The sequence below is a fragment of the Camelus bactrianus genome, chromosome 16 (genome assembly GCF_048773025.1).
Source record: "Camelus bactrianus isolate YW-2024 breed Bactrian camel chromosome 16, ASM4877302v1, whole genome shotgun sequence".
NCBI classification, from domain to species: domain Eukaryota; kingdom Metazoa; phylum Chordata; class Mammalia; order Artiodactyla; family Camelidae; genus Camelus; species Camelus bactrianus.
This window is the reverse complement of record NC_133554.1, coordinates 40,141,523-40,160,838: the sequence shown is the minus strand read 5'-3', so window position 1 is coordinate 40,160,838 and position 19,316 is coordinate 40,141,523. Positions and strand designations below refer to the sequence as shown.

The 19,316-nt window shown below is 48.4% G+C and overlaps 1 protein-coding gene and 1 non-coding gene across 2 annotated transcripts; both read left to right on the top strand.

The window, feature by feature from the left end:
* The first annotated feature begins 10,224 nt into the window (after positions 1–10,224).
* TRNAA-CGC (transfer RNA alanine (anticodon CGC)) lies at positions 10,225–10,297 on the top strand. The gene has a single exon. It is a non-coding gene; the product is annotated as a tRNA-Ala (tRNA).
* A 3,354-nt stretch (positions 10,298–13,651) lies between these two features.
* Positions 13,652–14,326, top strand: BHLHA9 (basic helix-loop-helix family member a9). The gene has a single exon (XM_010958334.3). The coding sequence runs from the start codon at positions 13,652–13,654 to the stop codon at positions 14,324–14,326; it is 675 nt and encodes a 224-aa protein (XP_010956636.2).
* Positions 14,327–19,316: the final 4,990 nt, after the last annotated feature.

Here is a 19,316-nt window from a genome sequence, read left to right as displayed (position 1 = left end):
ACAAATAATAAATTGGTGTTTTAAGTCACTAAGTGGGGTCGTTTGTCAAGCAGCCACAGATAAAAGAAATAGTACCAAATTTAGGGGCAAAGGAGGAGAAGCCGGGGAGAGTCTGACTTACAACAGAGGAAGGAATCCCTGAGGGAGTGAGTTTGTCCAGGAGGCTGAGGGCTGGCCCTGGGCGGAGAGAGGCTGCCACTTCCTCCGACACAAAGGCAGAGGAGAGTGTGGCCATAGGCGTGATACAAGGTGGAAGAGGGACTGAAGCTGGGAACTGCCTGCCCTCACAAGTGATTTCTGCATTCTCTGTGGACAAAGAGGGTGGGACCTTGCTAAGAGTGAAGTGTCAGGATGAGGTGGGGTATAGGTGAGCCCTAGAGGGCTGGCTCTGTGGTAAAACCCACCAACAAAAACATGAGCCCACAGGACACACAGAACACCTGGTAGGTTTCAGCTCACCTGCTCCCTGGCGTAAATGATGGAGTGGACAGAGGGACATTGGGCAGTGGGAGGCTCTGATTCAAGTCCTGGCCGGTTCTATGGTTTTAGGTTCCCCTTTTGGGGGATTGGACTAGATTAGTGATTCTTCACCTTTTATTAAGGTCATGGATTCCCTTGACAATCTGATAAAAGCCTATAGATGTAACATTTTTAGGTACACAACACCTATTCTATTTGTCTCCACTCACTAGAATGTAAGCTCCATGAGGACAGGGTTTATTGTGTGTTTGTTTACCGACATATAGACTAGAACAGTGCCCGACGCATAGTATAGTTGATCCTCCATACATACTGATGAATGAATTTGGGAGAATTCAAAGAAACCCCCCACCTCCACACAAACCCAACACACACACCCCTGAAGTTCGCCAAGGTTCAGAATTGTGGAATAAGACGATTTCTTGCTGTCTGAGGATTCTTGGAGTCTATGAAATTCCACCCTGAGTTCTGATTTAGACTATGTAGCTCATTCTAACAAAAACAAACAGAATTTAGCCCTGTACCCTAAGAGAAAATATTTGCTATACAGCTCCTTTGTGCTAGGAGGCCAGGAGTTGTCTTAAATGCATCCCATATATTATCTTATTTAACCTTCACACCTCCTGAAGATTACCCTATTTTTTTTAAAATGAGGAAACAGGCTCAGAAAGGTTAAGTAACTTACCTGTGGTTACCCAGCTGATCATAGGCAGAGCCAGGATTTAAGCCTGAGTCTGTCTGGCTCAAAATCCATTGAAAGGTCTTTCATCTATGTCCTGATGACCCTGAGGTAAGGGTTACACTTGTTCCTTCCAGCGTATATTGAGGGGAGCCCCAGCTTCTCTCTGGAGCTTTCATATACCACAGTGGGTGATGCGGGGGTTGGGGTAGAGGCCTCACATGCCACCAGAGGGGTGGCTCATACAACAGGAATATTCCCAAGGGAGGGGAATCCTTGCACCTGCCTACCTGGCCTCTTCATCTTCTGACCATCCCCCTGGAGCCAAAGCCCCTGTCCTTACTGAAGTCCCACGAATCCCTGTGAAGACCGTGAAATCAGCTATGCTCCCATCTGTCCTCCCCTGACCCCATAAAGAAAAACAGTCCAGATACCTGGCCTCCCAGGAGCTGCTAAACATCTGGGAGGCTCTGTTTCCACGTCTATGAATTGGGCATAAAAACAATCACCGCGAAGGGCTGTCCTAAAACTGAGCGAGGCTTCTGCAGCCCTGGAGAATGCTGGTTCCCTCTTTCACTTTCCCTGACCCACTCCAAGCACGTGGCTCTTTCCCTTATCGAGGAATGATACGGCCCCACAAGAAGTAATTGATGACGGAATAACAGATAGAACTGAAGCTTTGTTGTCAAGGCAAATAAGTCTGAGATTTCGGATACTAGAACCTGCAGTATGTCGTCGAGAATCAGTAAGCACCTGGACCCCCCAGCTCAGAGCCTGGCCCTGGGAGACTGGGGGAAGCAGGCTCCAGGACCTGGTGTTCCATAGCCCGACTTGTGGCAGGACGCTCGCGGCCACCCCGCAAGACTCACATGGGAGACTACCGCCTCCCTGCCTTGCCCCCAAGCACCGCGGTCCCCGCTCCCCTCCATCCTACAGTCCCAGCTCCCGGTCTTAGCTCGTAAATCTCCTTCACACAGAGGGCGATAAATCAGGGAGTTGTGGGAGACCCCCCAGTTCCCCGCACCCGCCCTCCCTCTTCTGGAGAGGCGGGGCGCAGGAAGTCCCTGGGACGGGGTAGGCGGGGCCACCTCAGACCCGCCCACTTGGGTCTGTTAATTACAGACCTGCAGTCAGCAGGGCCTGATTTACGGCGCGGGGCGGGCTGCGTCCTGTGGCTGGAGCTGGGCAAGCCTAGGGGAGCCTGGAGGGGAGGGGGTGGGAGATCAGGAGACCAGAGAAGATCCCAAATTCTGAGATCCTTGTTGAAATGACTATCTTGATAGTAATAAACTAGCAAATTTACGTATGAGTAAAATATAAACATAAGAGCAATAGCTAACTAACATTGATTGAGAGATTGCGCTTCAAGCTGGCTAAATACTTTGTTAATTCATTTATCAAATATTTACTGAGTGCCTATTCGGTGCCAGGAATCTTGCATATATTATCTGACGAACTTACTCAAACAGCCCTGCCAATTAGTCATTACAGCTCCCATTTTGCAGGTGGAAAAATCCAAGCAAGAAGTGATTAAGTGACTCGTTCCAGGTCGCTAGGCTAGTGAATAAGTGGGTCCAGGACTCATACCCCTGATCATCTGTCCCCGGAGCTCAAACCTTTTTGACAAGATCATCCTGCCTATTTGTTACCACTTGTCTCACTGTATTCTTGCCCTTCCACCAGCTGTGTGACCTTGGGCAAATGCCTTTGCCTTGCTGACAGAGTTCTTACTGGCAAGAAGAGGCACTCTGCTCTATCTATATCACAAGGAGTTAGGAGGATCAAACCAAACCGAAGCTTTTGGAAATGCCTTTTTAAATTATCTGTAGAATAAAGCAAAAGTGAGAAGAATAGATGTGAGGGAGATAGTGAGAAAGTCTATCCGATGTGTAATTGAAGAACCATGAGAAGAGAAAAATAAAAGTGCATCAGAAGGAATACTTGAAAAGACAAAGGTGAAGAAATTTACCAATTTGAGAAGAGGTAACAAACCACAAATTCAAGAAGCTGAACGAATCCTAGAAAAATACATATTTTTTAAATCCACACACTTAAATGCCTCATTGTGAAATATCACAAACCAAAAACAATGAAAAGTTTTCAAAATCAGTCTGGGAAAAAAAATTCCCTTCGAAAGATCAACAATTACTCCAAAGCTGACATCTCATTAATAGCAATGAAAATAAGAAGACAATATCATATTTTCAAAGTGATTGTTAAAAAGCATAATTGATTCTTAAAAATCTGAAAATAGAACTACCATATGACCCAGCAACCCCACTCCCGGGCATATATCTGAAAAAAACAAAAACACTGATTTGACAAGATATATGCACCCCAATGTTCATAGCAGCATTATTTACAATAGCCAAGACATGGAAACAACCTAAGTGTCCATTAACAGATGAATGGATAAAGAAGATGTGGTATATTTATACAATGGAATACTACTCAGCCTCAAAAAAGAATGAAAATTTGCCATTTGCAGCAACATGGATGGACCTGGAGGGCATTATGCTAAGTGAAATGTCAGAGAAAGATAAGTACTGTATGATATCACTTATGTGTGGGAACTAAAAAATACAACAAACTAGTAAATATAACATAAAAGAAGCAGACTTACAGATACTGAGAACAAATTAGTGATTACTAATGGGGAGGGAGAGGGGCAATATAGGGGTGGGCAAGTGGGAGGGACAAACTATTGGGTGTAAGACAGGGTCAAGGGTGTATTGTACAACATGGGGAATATAGCCAATATTTTGTAATGACTGTAAATGGAAAGTAATCTTTAAAACATTGTATAAAAATTTAAAAATTATTGTCATCAGTTCAGTTCGAGGACACAATAAAACTAACTTTCACTTAAAAAAAAAAGTATAATGGACAAGACTTGTACAGGAGAAATAAAGGTGAGAGAGTCATCACCAGTGGGCTTTCACTGGAGGAAATTCTGAAGAAGGTAATTCAGGCAGAAAAAAGAAAAATTCCACATGGAGTGTCTGATGCAGGAGGTAATGTAGAGCAAAGAAATTAATAAATGTATGAGCACATTTAAATGAACACTTATTGTATTAAAAAAAAGATCTGTAAAACTCTATATGAAAAGTTTATTAGTTAAAGTGATATTAGAAGCTGTAGGAGATAAATCCCCAAGTCTCAAAGGCTTACACATAAAAGTTTATTTCTCACTCGTGTAATCACTCAGTGTGGGTGTTCCTGGGCAGGCAGTTTTCCTGGAAAGCCCTCCTCCAGGCTCCTTGAAGGGCCCAGGCTCCTTCTCCCTTTCGGCTCTGCCATCTTTAGCTGTGCGCCCATGGCTGCCCTAGGTCTTCAGGCCAGGAGGAAGGGAGAGGAGTGTGGAGGCTGCATATGGGAAATTATTATGGCCAGACCTGGAAGTGACACATCACTTCCTCATACACTCACAGGAGAACTCGGCCAACTGCAGGAAAAGTTGGGACATGGTATAACTACTATATTCATTATCTATTGCTGTGTGACAAATTACCTCAAAACTTATTGGCTTAAACAACAATGAACATTTATTATTTCAGTTTCTATGAGTCAGGCTTTGAGGAGCAGCCTACCTGGGTGGATCTCTTCCTCTTTTGTGCATGATGGAGTATGCATGTGATTCCTAGAACTCCTGCAGCTATTTTGCCACCATGAGGGAAGCCACCTTGAGAAAGAAGCACACATAGAATATGAAGAAATCACAGAAGAATAATCATAGGGATGATTAAATTAAGCAAAGGGATTCTAAAATTCCCATGGAATTTTAAAAGGGCCAAGAACACCCAAGATACTTCTAAAAATGAACAAGGAGGCCAAGGGATTGCCAGATCAGACAGGCATTAAATAGAGACGGCTGGAGGTGGCATTATAGAGATGTGATATTACAAATCATTGGAGACAATAAACTATTCACCAAATGGAGTTGGAAAAATTGGGACTTGGGTTCCAATAAAAATAAAAGTCCAATAATGATGAAAGCAATCACAACAATGATAACAATGGCTACAATTTACTGACACCTACTAAGTTTTAGAAATTTACATTTGATTTCTTCCTTTCTGTTGTCACACCAACCCTACCAGGTAGGTATTTTCATTTATTATTCCCACTTGACAGACGAGAAAACTGAATCTCAGGAAGGCAGAGATGGCACCTTGAGACCACACATGGCTCTCAGCCTCCCGGGTACTGGGTAGGAGCCCTGTTTTCCCTCCCCACAATAGCAGGGCCCCGTCCTGAGAATGCCAGGCCAAGGCAGTGGCTGCCTCTCCCAGGAGACAGGGAGACAGAGCCCTCCATCGAAACCAAGCCAGGCTGAGGACCCAGAATTCTTACTGCACCCCCGACTGACCCTGGGGCAGATCTATGGCTGATTAGACCCCAGCTAAAAGCACAGAGGCCCCCCTGTCATTGCTTTAATGAGAAGCCAATCACTAGGTCATTAGTGGGTGGAGGTGATGAGGAGTTTGGTACTGGGGTGGGAGGGAGAAGGAGGATGCTCTTGGTTTCTGGATGATTTACAGCTGCAGTGCTCGGCTGCCTGGGGAAGGGAGCAGAATGTCAGGAGGCGAAAGTTGATACTTGTCAAGCACCTTAGAGAAGCGGAGACCTGTTATGAGAGTATATGTTATGAGAGTGTAACATGCTCTGTTTTATTTAATTCTCACAAGAAATCTGATGAAGCAGTGCTATTGTATATCCTCATTTTACAGATAAGGAAGCTGAGGCTCAGAGAGGTTAATTAAGCATCTTGCCCAAGGCTATACAGTCAATAAACAATGATCTTATTCCAGAGCCCAAACATCCACTCTGCTGTCCACTGTTACAGACACAGCAGAGGTGAGCATGGGTGAAGGGCCAAGAAAGATTCCAGCTTTAGACCAAGAAGGAAAAAGCTGTCACGAGCTGCTTGACTGAGGGATGTTACTCTGTGGGTTGGGAGTAGGGGAGGGGAGGGCTATGTCCCTACCCTAAGCTTGGAAGAAAGAATCCCTGGGGTGCTCAGTAAGTCTGCTAGAAAGAAGATAATAACAATAAAAATAAATATTATAAACGGCCAATTATGTGCCAGGCATTGCACCAAGGGCCTTCTGATTATGAGGCAGTTACTAATCCATTTTATAGCTGAAGTGGGGATGGGTATAGCTCAGTGGCAGCGTGCATGTTTAGCATGCACAAAGTCCTGGGTTCAATCCCCAGTACCTCCAGTATCTCCATTAAGAAAAACACACACACACACACACAAAAAAAAACCCTTCAGGGATTTTACAGCTGAGGAAACTGAGACTCAGAGAGGTTAAGTCACCTGCCACAGGTCTCATAGCTAGCCAGTGGTAGGTACAGGGATTGATTTGGGAGTCAGAGAGGAGAAACAGGGCGGTTACTTACTCTCTGCTCTAGGTGGCCAGGATTTGGGTTGTAAACAACAAAACCCAATTCGGTCAGCAGAGGAGGAAGTTACTGGGCAGCTCTTGGGTAGCTCACAGGACCAAGGGAAAGAAAGGCTGGGGATTAAGACTGAGAAACTCATAGGAATTACAGGAAACTGGGGAGCTGGATCCACAGCCTAGTCAGTTGAGCATCACCTCCCCTGTAAAACGTTTCCTGACCCCTCAGAGTTCATACTCCATTCTCTGCACCCTCTTTTGTATCATGCCATTGAAATAGTTTGTTTATGACATGGTATTCTACACTAGATGGCAAGTTCCATGAGAGCAGGAACCATGTTCATTTTGTTCATCATTGTATCTTCAGTCTCTAAGCGAAGACTTGGCACACAGTAGGCCTCAATAAATATGTAACTTAACTGGCCAGGAAAGGTTTGCTGAGATCCCGGGGGGATGAATGAAAGAGAAGAGGGTCTCAGTACACTGGGGATTGGAGGGTGGCAAGAGCCAGACTTGGTTTACAAGGACTGAGAATTGAGGCAGGGAGATGAAGGGAAAGAGAGAAGACTTTAATTCCAAGAGGCAGGGGAAGATGAACTCAGAGAAAGCTGCCTGAGCACATGTGTGTTTTCAAGAAATAAGCCAGTGGAGAGGGAAAGCTATAAAATCAAGAGAGAGACAGCTGATGAGACAACGTCCCCAGAACAGACAGAGTGGAGGCAGGAGAGGAGAGAAGAGGCCATGCCCTAGAGCACAGCAGGGATACCTGAGGTGGGAGGACGGACACTAAGACAAAAAGATGGATGCTGCCTGGAGAGGGATGGGGTGGAGGGAGTCCCTGTCCAGCAATCAGGAAAAGAGAAAGTTAATGGTTTTTTCTTTGTATTTAAGATCCATGAAGCCAGGGGAGGGAATAAATATTTAATGGCTTCCCAAGTAAAAGTGGAAGATATTGCAGTAGACTATGAAACCAGGTCACCAGCCTGAGCTCACTTCTTGCTCTGCCCCAGCCCACCTTGCTGCCCTTGGAACTGGTAGGTATTCTCCTGCCTCAGGGCCTTTGTATACATGCTGTTCCTGCTGCATGGAAGCTCTTCCTCAAGATGGCCACAATGTCTTGTTTTATTCAAGCCCTTACTCAGGGGTCATGTTTTCAGGTGGGGTTTCCCTGACCTCCCCTCCCCCCATTCTCCATTTTCTTTTCTGTAGCATTTATCACCCTCTAATATACTTCTTATAGTACTTACTACATAAATTACTTAATTTTCATTACTGTTTGCTCTCTACACTAGAATGTGACTTCCATAAGGACAGCTTTTTGTCTGTTTTATTCAAGAGACAGTCAATACATTTTCGTTGAATGAAAGAATGAAGAGGCAGATCCTGAAACTGAGCCCAAATCTGCCAGATTTCAAATTTTCCCCACGTTAAGCTTATCTCTAAGTTGAAATGCTGTCCTGGTCTGGGAGAGAAGGGAGACTGCCGGTCTTTCTGGAGGTCGGTTTTCCGGAGATGATGGGGTTCTCAGGACCCCCTGGGCTTAGTTTCTTCGGAAAGCTCATCTCTCAGTCTGGCTTTCTCTCCAAGGTGGGAGTTCTGTCCTCCCTCGGGGAAGCGACGCCGGAACTTCCAGAGGAAGAGCAAGAATTTCTGAAATCCAGGCCCAGCCAAGCGGTAATAGGCACCTTCGCGGCCATCAGCGGAACCACCCAGCCCTAAATCACGGCCGACCCCGCCTCCTCGCGCCCGGGCCCCGGAGAAGCGATGCTCCCGGCCGGGGGCGGATTCCAGCCGCGCGGCGGGAGGGACTCGCCGCCACTGCAGGTGCCACGGAAATGCCTGCCCCGCCGCCGGCCTTTGAAGTCAGCTCGCCTCCACTCTCCCCTCTCCCCTCTACCCCGCGCCCCTTCGGGAGCTGCACGCCCCGGGGATCGCAGCCGGGGATCGCTCTGAGTCCCCTCGGATTCCCGGGACTCGTGGGAAGAGGACCGAGTAGGGCGGGGGCGCTTCCTTCGGGGAGCCTCGGCCATCTGTCAAGAGAGTGTGGCCTCAGAATTATTAATTTGGAGCAGAGGGTCATTTCCGGACTTGCGCAGGGAAGGGCGGGGGAGCCGGCCTGGAAAAATATGAAACACGGGAGGGAAAAGCCAGAACTATTTTAGGGAAGGGATGGGTGTAGGCCTGCTCCCAGCATCGGTAAACCTGTGCCGTCGGGACATTTTCTTTGCTTTTCCTAACCCCCTTTTCTTATCAATTTGAGAGTTCATGGTTGTGGGGCCAGCAGAGAAATCTGTGGGTTTTTTCCTTGCTGATTTTTTACGACTATTTTTGTTCCATTTGAGCCCCAGAGTTGTCTATTGCCATGAAGTTTTTTCCTCCATCCAAAGTGTGGGTGGGGATGTTCTGAAATTAATGTGCAACAAGAAAATTGTGTGTACTCAAAATTATCTTTGTGTAAGACTTAAATTATCCTTAAACAAGGCATTATGTGTATAACCCTGAACAGTCATTCTTAAGCAAAGTAAAATTTAATAATCACTGGGCTAGATTTTGGAAGAACAAATATATGTCTTTCTGAGCATTTGAACCACTTTGCAATTAAGACAGAATTTTGAATTCAGTAGATCTGGGGTGGGATTGAAGTTTTAAGATGCTGCCCCACCACTGCACCACAGTTAAGAATACAGCTTTGACAGCTATCAAATTCCCCACAGGTGACTGGGGTGGGTGGGGAATTCTAAGGCATTCCTGTTTGGCTGCAAGGTTTACTTCCTTCCATTTTATGGTTATTATTTTTATTTATTTATTTACTTACTATTGAAGCATATTTGATTTTCAATGTTGTGCTACTTTCTGGTGTACAGCATAGTGATTCAATTATACATATATATATTCTATTTTATATTCCTTTTCATTATAGGTTATTGCAAGATACTGAATATAGTTCCCTGTGCTGCACAGTAGGGCTTTGTTGTTTACTTCCTTCTATTTAATGAGGAGCCTTTATATACTTAAGTTAATACACGTGTTTGTGGCTGTCAGCACATGTGACAGCCTATAGTACGGGGCCTGGTATTTAGTAGCTGTGCTATAAATGTTTACTGGGTTTGAATATAGAGCTTGTTTGATCAGACCCATGTGGAATGTCCGAAGTTTCATGAGTATATTAATATCAGGGATGGCACCATTTACTCAACATTCAGCAAACATTTCCTTGTACCTATGTACCAGGCATTGTGCTAGGAACTGGGAATACAGAAGCGACCTAAGTATGGTCCCAGTATGAACATAAGGGCACAATATGTTCTGCTAAATTCTAAGATGGGGTTAAGCATCGAAGGGGAGCCCGCAGGGAAGGGCTCAGGGCTGGCTTCACAGAGGAGCAAAGGTTAGCAAGCAGCCGAGGCTGGTGACCTATTGCAGGTCAGTAAACTCAATCCAGAACTCAGGCCGGCAGAGGCCTCACACCTTCCCAACTCATGCAGGCTGGGAGCTGCATGCGGATCCTGACTCCCCTTGGGCTACTCCTGGCTCACCGGGCCCTGGCTTACCTGCAGTCGGGTGACAGGTGGCATTGGTCTGTCACTTTGGCTCTCTGGTGCTCCCCCTGGGCAGCCATCGGTTCAGCTGGGTACAGAGCTTAGAATTAGCCAAGGAGGGGGAGGGTATAGCTCAGTGGTAGAGCACATGCTTCGCATGCACAAAGTCCTGGGTTCAATTCCCAGTACCTCCATTAAATAAATAAATAAACCTAATTACCTACACCCACCCCCCAAAAAAAAGAATTAGCCAAAGAGACCCCAGGCAGCAAATCTCAGTCCCAGGAGGCAGGCAGTTAGGCTGCTCCGGAGTTCTCCTAGCTTCCAGCCCATTTCTATATTTTTCCCTGCTTGTCTTTCTTCATCTCCAGTTTTTTCTGTATCAGCCAAGCTCTTTTTCTGTTTTTCACACTTGGTTCAAACTATTTGATTATCTTAATGACTGTTGTTTCAGAGCGCAGATGCAAGGCCTCTATTACCTACAGGTGGTCAGTGAGGGGGGCCTGTCGGTGTTGGGGGTGGGGAAGTGCTCACTGAACCCACAATGCAGGCTCAGCCCAGAGGGGTTAAGAGCTTGGTCTTTATGTAGGAGCCAGCCCGCCTGATTTGAAATCCCGATTCAGCAACAGCTCAGCCTTCTGACCTGGGGCAAATTACTTAATTCTGTCGGAGTCTCAGTTTTCAGCCTATAAAATGGGTATTATAATAGGGCCGGCCATATAGGATTGCTGTGAGGCTAAGACAACATATGTTAAAAAAAAAAAAAAAAAGCACCAGGCCTTGTCTATAATGAACACTCAGTAGAAGTCAGTACCAATATTATTAAGATGATTAGTGTTATTATTACTATTACCATTATTACTAATTCTTGACATACCGAATTGTGCCCATGTGCCCTTGGTGGACTGTGAGCTCTCACTGGACAAAGGAAAGGCGTGGGAAGCAGTTTAAGCTTATCACCCAACTGGCACCCTCCCCTCAGCTCCTGCACTGCCCCAGGCAGACTCTTCCTTCTGTGAGGCTGCCGTGGGGATCAGTGGGAAGGGGAGGCTTCCTTGGATAGGTCACCTCCATCCTTCCATGGAGATAGGGGAAGTTCTGGGTGTGCCCATCTAGTTCCTCCTGATTGTGGGTCATGGACTCCCAGGAAGACTACAGGGGAGGGAAAGCCTGATAATGGTCACACTCAGGTAGAGGTTATCCTTGAGGTAACCAGTTGCAATATTTCTTGAGGCCTACCTTTTACCAGGTTCCTTTCATTGAGTCCTCTGAGGCTGGCACCACTCCCATTTTACAGGTAGAGAACTAAGGTCCAGAGCTTTTCCCAAGGTCTTTCTGTAAGTGGCAAATATCAGATGAGTTTAGATCCAGAGTTTGCACTCATCTCCACCACACTGCCCTACCTCCACTCAGGGCCTGCTTCACAGGCGTGGGGCCCACGCAGCAGCACAGGCCCCAGGCTTGGAAGGTCCCAAGCTTGGTTTCATGATCTGCCGTCTCTGTCTTCAATTTTTTAACAATTTTGAACAAAGGGCCCGCATATTTTCATCTTGCACTGAGCTCTGCAAATTATGTAGCTGGTTCTGCCTATCCTCTTTTGTAGAGGGGATGTCTTCCCTGCAAAGGAAAAATATAAGCTTGGGTGCAGAGAGGATGGGCAGTACTGGAACAAGGTCATGTAGTAATTTGGGGACAGAACTAGAACCAGGTCTCCTGACTCCCTGGAATTCCCTGGAAGCACTCACATGTCCAATGGTGCCCTTGAAGTTTTGGAAGGGGCCACTGGGTGGGGGTGGGTGGGGAAAGGATGAGCTCCTACCCACCAAATCACCTCTCCCACCTGGCTCTTGTGGGACTGGAAGGTTCATCTACTGCCTTCTGGTCTCCCATCTTTGAGCCCAGGGGCCAGGTTTTCTGGGAGGCTGGGCAGGGCAGATAAGCAGGACAGTGACTCAACTCTCTCTAGAATGGCCTTGAGGGGCTAAGGGGCATGGCATGGGGTGGGAACAGAAGTGGTTGTAAAATGTGACACTCAAGAACCATAGCGTCTGGGCTTTGACCTGATTCTTGCCTCGCACTCTGAGACCCAGTGAGACTGACATCTTGGATGCAGCCATGAGTGCTCAGACATCTGAGGCCAATGCTCGGAATCCTGCTTGAGGTCTGCAATTCTGTGTGATTTTGTGTGTGTGTGTGTGTGTGTGTGTGTGTGTGTGTGTGTGTGTGTGTGTTTTGGGGGCAGTGGGAAACAACTGAGTAGAGAGGAGAAAATAATCTGATTCTAGCTGCTTTAATTCATTTTTTAATTTCACAGACATTGCAGATTTGGGGAATGGAGCCCCAGAAATACAATGTCCTTAGGGTGTGTATGGTCTAGTGGGCAAGACAGATAGTAAAACAAAAGAACAGCCCTACGCTTTTTCTCCATGAGCAACTCAAATTTTGAATGAATGGGATTATTGGTCTGCTCTTTGGTGAGATGGATGTGAACTGTACCCTCATCCCAGCTGATAACACAGGCTTTGCATTTTGGAGGCATTTGGATCGTGGCTAGAAATGAGATTGACCTTGGTGCTCCAACTAACTGACTTGTAGATACCTGAAATTCCACTGGGGGTCTTTCTCTAGGACTCAGCACTATTCTTTTTCTGAGACTCTGTTTAAAATTAAAATCCCTGCGGTGGGGGGTGGCGAGTGGGTTCACAATATGGCAGTGCTGTGTCATGAGACAGGGCTGCTCAAGGACCCTGGACTCCAAAAGATGCCCCTGATGGGTACCACACTGGGAGCTAGAAGGCCACAAAACATTCTCCATCATCCTGTGCTGCTGACTCAGCCCAGCTCTGCCTGCAGAAGAGGGGAGCTAAAGGGAGGTAGGGGGTGAGTAAAGCCCAATCAAAACCCAAACCCAGAGTCCCAGCCAGCCTCACTCTGGTAGCTGAGAAAGCCAGAAGCTCCAGGCTGTCTTACCTGCAGGACCCCGGAGTATCTGATCTGCCCCCTCTCTTATTGTCCTGCTGGAACCATGCTTTCCTCTGTGATGGCTCTGTGGTTGCCCACAGGACTTGACAAAAACTTTCAAGGTTCTGTAAACACAGTCGTTGGGGCTCTTCTGTGCGCCTATCAGCTCTCCTGCCTGGAGGCCAAATTTGGCACTCTGTTTGGGGTCAGGAGGAAGAATGTGGAACGCAGACACCCCAGAGAGGCCCTGGAGTGAAGCAGGGCAAGCTCTCCCTGGCTACTGGACCACTGCCCCAGGTGTGGCCAGGCTGCCTGTCCGGTCCCTTCCTACAAGAATCTGCATGCTTCCTCCCTTCCTTGCTTTATTCCTCTGGGTTCCTCCCTCACCAACCTACCTGGAGGCAGGTAATAAAGCAGGAGGAGGGAGATGGATGGATGGGGAGGGCGGAGAGCCACGTGGTGCCATAAAGCCCAGCTAGAGAGGGCCTGTCCCGGGAGTGTCCAGACTGTAGGAGCCAACACTCGGAAGGTGGGTCAGCTTTGCGAGCCGGAGCGAGAGCCGGCGCAGCAAACCCCCGGAAAAGGCCATGCACCGAGGCGCGTCAGGACCAGGACTCAGGGGCCTGAAGGGGGCTGAGGGCGCTGCCGGGGACGTGGGGGACTCTTGCATGGAGGCTGGGAGAGATTTTGGGGTGCTGAGGGAGAATGGCGGCCCTCGCGGCCTGGGCGAAGCAGAGGAGGTGGCGGGCAGCAGAAAGCGCAGCCGGCCGGTGCGGTCCAAGGCGAGGCGCATGGCAGCCAACGTGCGTGAGCGCAAGCGCATCCTGGACTACAATGAGGCCTTCAACGCGCTGCGCCGGGCGCTGCGGCACGACCTGGGCGGAAAGAGACTCTCCAAGATCGCTACGCTGCGCAGAGCCATCCACCGCATCACCGCCCTGTCCCTCGTGCTGCGCGCCAGCCCCGCGCCCCACTGGCCCTGCGGGCACCTGGAGTGCCACGGCCAGGCCGTGCGCGCGGGGGACACCGGGGACCTGGGGTCCCGCCCGCCGCCGTCCGCGCCGCCGCTCGCCGGGCCCTTCGCAACGCGCTGCGCCTCGTGCTCCCTGCACACACCCCTGGGACGGCCCAGGGCTGTGGCCGAGGCGCAGGGCTTGTCTCAGGCCTCTGCGGGAAGTTGGCGCCGATGTCCGGGGGCTCCCTCTGCCTGGCCGCGTAGCCACCTGCGAGCGGGCCCAGGACTGGGCTACCAGCACTCCTGACCCAGCACCGAGAGCACCCGCTGGCCTGGAGGGAGGCCGACCTGGGAGGAGCCAATGGTAGGATGACTACAAAACCCAACAGAGCAAACCCGAATGGGCTGAGCCTGAGGGTGAAAGGAGGGACTTTGCCAGTTGGAAGGAACTCTGGAGCCTGGGGCTGCACCCACTGGACCCCCACAGTCCCAGCCAAGGGTGGCAGCCCTTAAAGGAGCAGGATCCTGCTGGGCTTTTTCTTACCTTTGGACTTAATGAACTCTTCTTAGAAAGTGACCTTTGCATTCCTGTGCTTCTGAGTCCTATCTTCTCTTGATGCTTTTTAGAATAGAGGCTTTTGGACAGGGGGACTTGCATGTGGGAGTGTGAGCGGCACCTGGCCGTGGTCTGATGGCACAGTGCGGGGCCCCTCCCCTGCCTGTGCTGATGCCCCAATTCTGTGATCTGGGAGAGGCAATCAGAAGCAGCCAAATAAAAAGGAAAAGCTATCATCTCCATCTGCTCCCAGGACTCCACTGGGCCCAGGAGCCCAGGATGCAGGCCTAAGGGGCTTGAGGCCTGGAGGCTCACCCTGGAATGTTGGGTCCTGGCCTGAAACCCGCTGGTAGGTACTTGGAGACATTGGTTCATGGCCAAATCCCAGGTGTGGCAGAGTAGTTTGAGGGGTACCATGGGAGAGGACAGTATTTGGAGAGGGGGAGCAGGACTGGGAGGCTAAGGATGTGTTCAGACTCGTCCCTGGCCCCCTGCAAAGCCACTGTCTGCAGTGAGCCACAGAGAGGGTAGCATTGAGAACAGAGTCTGGATCAGTCTCAGGGAAGGATGCTGAGGGCAGGGCCAAGGTTGGGGGGTCAGTTAAGTCCTGCCTGTACCCCAAGTGATGGGCAGATGGAGCTCCCCGGGAAGAGTGGGCCAGTGCAGCCAGGGCCTGGGTAATGGGGGCAGACTTGGAATCCAGGAAGGATTATGGGAGGGGGTTGAGGAAAGTGGAGCCTCTGGCCAAGGCTGTTGAGGAAGTGGGAGGCACAACAGCCCTTCCCTCCCCCCACCCCCACCCCAAAGTCTGGAGAGCTGCTCTGCTTCTAAGATGAGTGCCCCCCAGCTTGTGTCCAGCCTCACTCAGGCTGATGGGGCGGATTTTGCTGATGCTGCTTGCCAGGGCAAGAACCCAGATGTGCTAAGGAGGCCTAAGGGCTTTCTTGTCTCCTTGGGGAGCTAGGCTCTTGCTAGCTAGCAGGGGGATGGGGGGAGGAAGAGTTCCACAACTCAGAGTGGGGGACCCCACAGAAGCTGGAGAGATGCCCATAGGCGCCCAGGGAATATTGAGGGGTCCCCAGAATAGTCGAGAAGAGGTCCATTGCCCTAATTACAGAAGTCTTTGCTTTCTCTGGCTGGCACACTTGATATCTGGTCCCCAGCCCACAGACCTCAGGGCTCCAAATTTCACAGGGCAGGTGGCTGTGTCACAGATCACAGGAAGGCTTTGACTCTGGGGGAGAGGGGTCATGGGGTCCAGGCAGGAGCGAAATGTGCGACTCTGGCCCCAGGCCTGCCCACTGAGCCTTCGCTCTCAGAGGGAGGCAGTGCCCCGGTCTGACAGTGGGAAGGAAAGAGCCAGACCTGCCTGGGATCCAGTCTCTGTTCTGCCTCTTACTATTTCCTTAACCTCTCTGCGCCTCTAGTTCCTCACCTCTGACCCAGATAATTCCACCTCAGGGTGGCTGTGAGCGTTAACATTTGTTCATAAGGCACAGTTTCTGGCAATTAGAAGGTGTTCCATAAATTGTTACTATTTGCGTATTATTATTTTATGACAGACCAGCCTGGACAATGCTTCCACCTTGCTTCAGTCTCAGGTTTTATTCTCTGGAAACATGATAAAATGACCAAGTCCTGCTTTCCTAAGTTCCAGGTTGGAAAGAAATGAGGGTTCTTCTCCATCAGTTGCACTCTCAGCCCTGGAAGGGCGATGGCGCCCCCTTCAGGTGGAGGTGTGGGTGTGACACTGATTGTGAGGAAAATGGAGGGATGTGTCTCCTCACTTCTCAGCTGACCTTGGCAAATCGCCTCAGGGCTTTGAGACTTGGTGTTTCCATCCATATAATGGGCTAAAGTAAGTACTTACATCAGAGGCAGTTGTGCAGACTAAATGAGATGATGCATTTAAAGCACTTAGCATAGTGCCTGCCCCAGGCAAGCACTCATTGAGTGGAAGCTATTAAGACAGTCTATTTACAAAGTTGTCCTAAGGAGAGAATGCATGGGAGGTGTTTTATAAACTGAAGCACAAAGCACAGTAGTTATTATTGTTTTATCAGGGCTATTTGTTTGAGCACCCACATGTGTGTATTTATATGATATGTGTTTGCCTGGCACTCTGAGTTTTTTTTTTTTAAATGAACACATGAATTTGTGCATGCTTATAGAGATATGTAGATAGCTGAGTATTTGTGTGTACGTACATGTACGTACTGGCCTAACAGGTACCCCCTACTCTCCTTGATTCTTTAGCAGATCTTAGGACAGAATACCTTTAATTATGTGCCTTCCAGTTTCTCTGGAACCCTTCCTTGAGTTGTTTTTTTTTTTTTTTTAATCTGCTTCCTAAGCCCATATCCGTTCTCCAAGATGACTGATTTGCTGCAGAGAGAAGATACATCGGTGATTATTAGAGACATGGAATTTATCAAGCAAGACCACATAGGTTTATCCAAATGTAGAGAAAAGTAGTTAGTACAAGGATAGGTATTAAATAAATAAAAACAGGAAAGTACTGGAAAGAGTACACATTTAAGACAGAGCTGCTAAAAGTTACGACCAAAAGATACGAATGACTGATATAACTAAAGACAAAAATTGTATATCTATAAGGTTAATCCCAACAGTTCACTCAAACAGTGTGCAAAGGGAGAGAGATGATTAATGTTTAAAAGACAGAGAATACCAACAATTACAGCACTTTCAGCCACTCTACAGCTCACAAACGGCTCCCATACATTCAGTCTCTTGGCTTCTCTGAGGACGCCTGTGCCTTCCAGCGCCTTCCCTCGAACTCCCTGTCTCCATCATAGGGAACAGTATCTTGTCTCTCTAGCAATGAATGAGATACGCCAGCAAAAGTAAATGACAGAGGGGAGGGTCTAGCTCAGTGGTAAAGTGTATGCTTAGCATGCATGAGATCCTGGGTTCAGTCCCTGGTACCTCCGTTAAAAAAACAAATAAATAAAAACATAATTTTTTTAAAAAGTAAGTAAGAATTTTAAGACCCAATATGTGGTCAGGGATGTGGAGAAAAGGGCACATTTACAGATTTCTGGGTGTACTGTTTTGCTACAGAACAATTTGACAAAAATCACAATAAAAATACCCCAAGGGAATAATCCAAAAAGAAAAACAAATTTGCAAAAGGCAGTCCCAGCATTACTGTACCTAACAGTGGAAGATTTGAAACAACCCAGATGCCCAACCATAGAGACCTGGGCAAAGCAAATTCTGGTTTTGTAACAGGATGACAGTAACGGTGAGTTGGGAGAACAGATCACAAACTGGTCTGTGCCCACTGATTACAGGTGTGGACAAAAGGTAGGTGCAGAAACAAACGTTGAGAGAATTTGGGGGGATGTTAATGGGTTAATATCCATTAGGTTTTTCATAATTGTTTTTAAAAGGTGAGAGATTTATCTCCTTAGGGTATCTTGCAAAGAGGAATAGGGAAATGTTTTGAGCGAGGGCAGCAGGGATGCAGTACCCACCTTGCTGGATGTGAAACTGGGGTGCTTGCTGATGGGGGCTTGACCACATCAAGTTTTGCTCACACTTTGCATGTGTATGTGTCTGTGGGCACAGACACCAGAGAGCTGCCGTTACCCGCCTTCGCTGGGAGCAGGGTGAGCTGGGCCCACGAAGGTCTCAGTGAGAAGCGGCATTTGCTTAATTACTCCTGCCTGGTCAGCCCCATAGTGTTTCCTGATGCCCAGTGGGACCCGAGAGTAAAAAGGGCCAAGGGACACAGATCTAGGGGGTCTGTTTACCTCTCTCCCTTGATTAGACCTGAACTTATCTACTCTTCTGACGAGGGACAGAGATTGGAGTGACTTTCTTCACTTACCTGCGCAGCGAGGCAGCGGAACCCAAAGGCCGATACCTCTGTGTAGCTGCAGGGCTCACAGCCTCAGGCTCAGCCCCCGCCCCCGCCCCGCCCCGGCCCCGCCCCCGGTGGAGTTTGGGGAGGAGCTCAGCCCCCTCCCTTCTTAAGGCTGCAGCCGGCCCGGCCGCTTACTGCTCTGCCGAAAAGGAGCCCTGAGTTCCCAGACCTTCATGTTAAAAGTTTGAAACCCCCATTTTTATGTGAAACAGATTTTTTAAAAATATGCGTTGAGCCTACACTGTACAGGCCAAACCCACTTTGCATGATGAGTGGGCCCTTGTGGCCCATTTAAGACCTCAGCTGGGGGTGGGAGGAGGCAGCAACTGCAGGCTGGGGCAGGACCAGGCGCGAGCCGGAGCAGCGGGCTGGCTCCCGCTCACCAGCCCGGGAACCCAAACAGGTGCTCCTTCTCCTCGCCTCTCCCCCTCCCCCTGGTCCGCCTCTGGTCCTTCCCCTCATCACCACCAGGCCACTAGATGGCATCACAAGCCCAGCATCTCGCAATGACAGAGCAAACCAAGGTCCCAAGTCCACCTGGTAACCTCCCTCACGGCCATGGGGCCACCCTGAGGACTTCTTGGCTTTTTCTTTTCTCTTCGAGTTTTTATTAAGTCAGAAATATCCCTTTATGTCAGGTTCATTCTTTCCTCCAGGCCAGCACTGCTCAACAGAAATATAATGCAAGCCACACTTAAAAATTTTAAGTTTCTAGTAGACATGTTAAAAAAGTAAAGAGACATGGGTGACATTAATGTTAATAATGTCTTATTTAGCCCAATATATCCAAAATGTCATTTCAACATGTAATCAATATACACAGTATTAACAAGATGTTTTACATTGTTTTGG

Excerpts from the sequence above, each read along its gene's own strand:
- BHLHA9 (XM_010958334.3), top strand. The coding sequence starts at position 13,652 with ATGCACCGAGGCGCGTCAGGACCAGGACTCAGGGGCCTGAAGGGGGCT.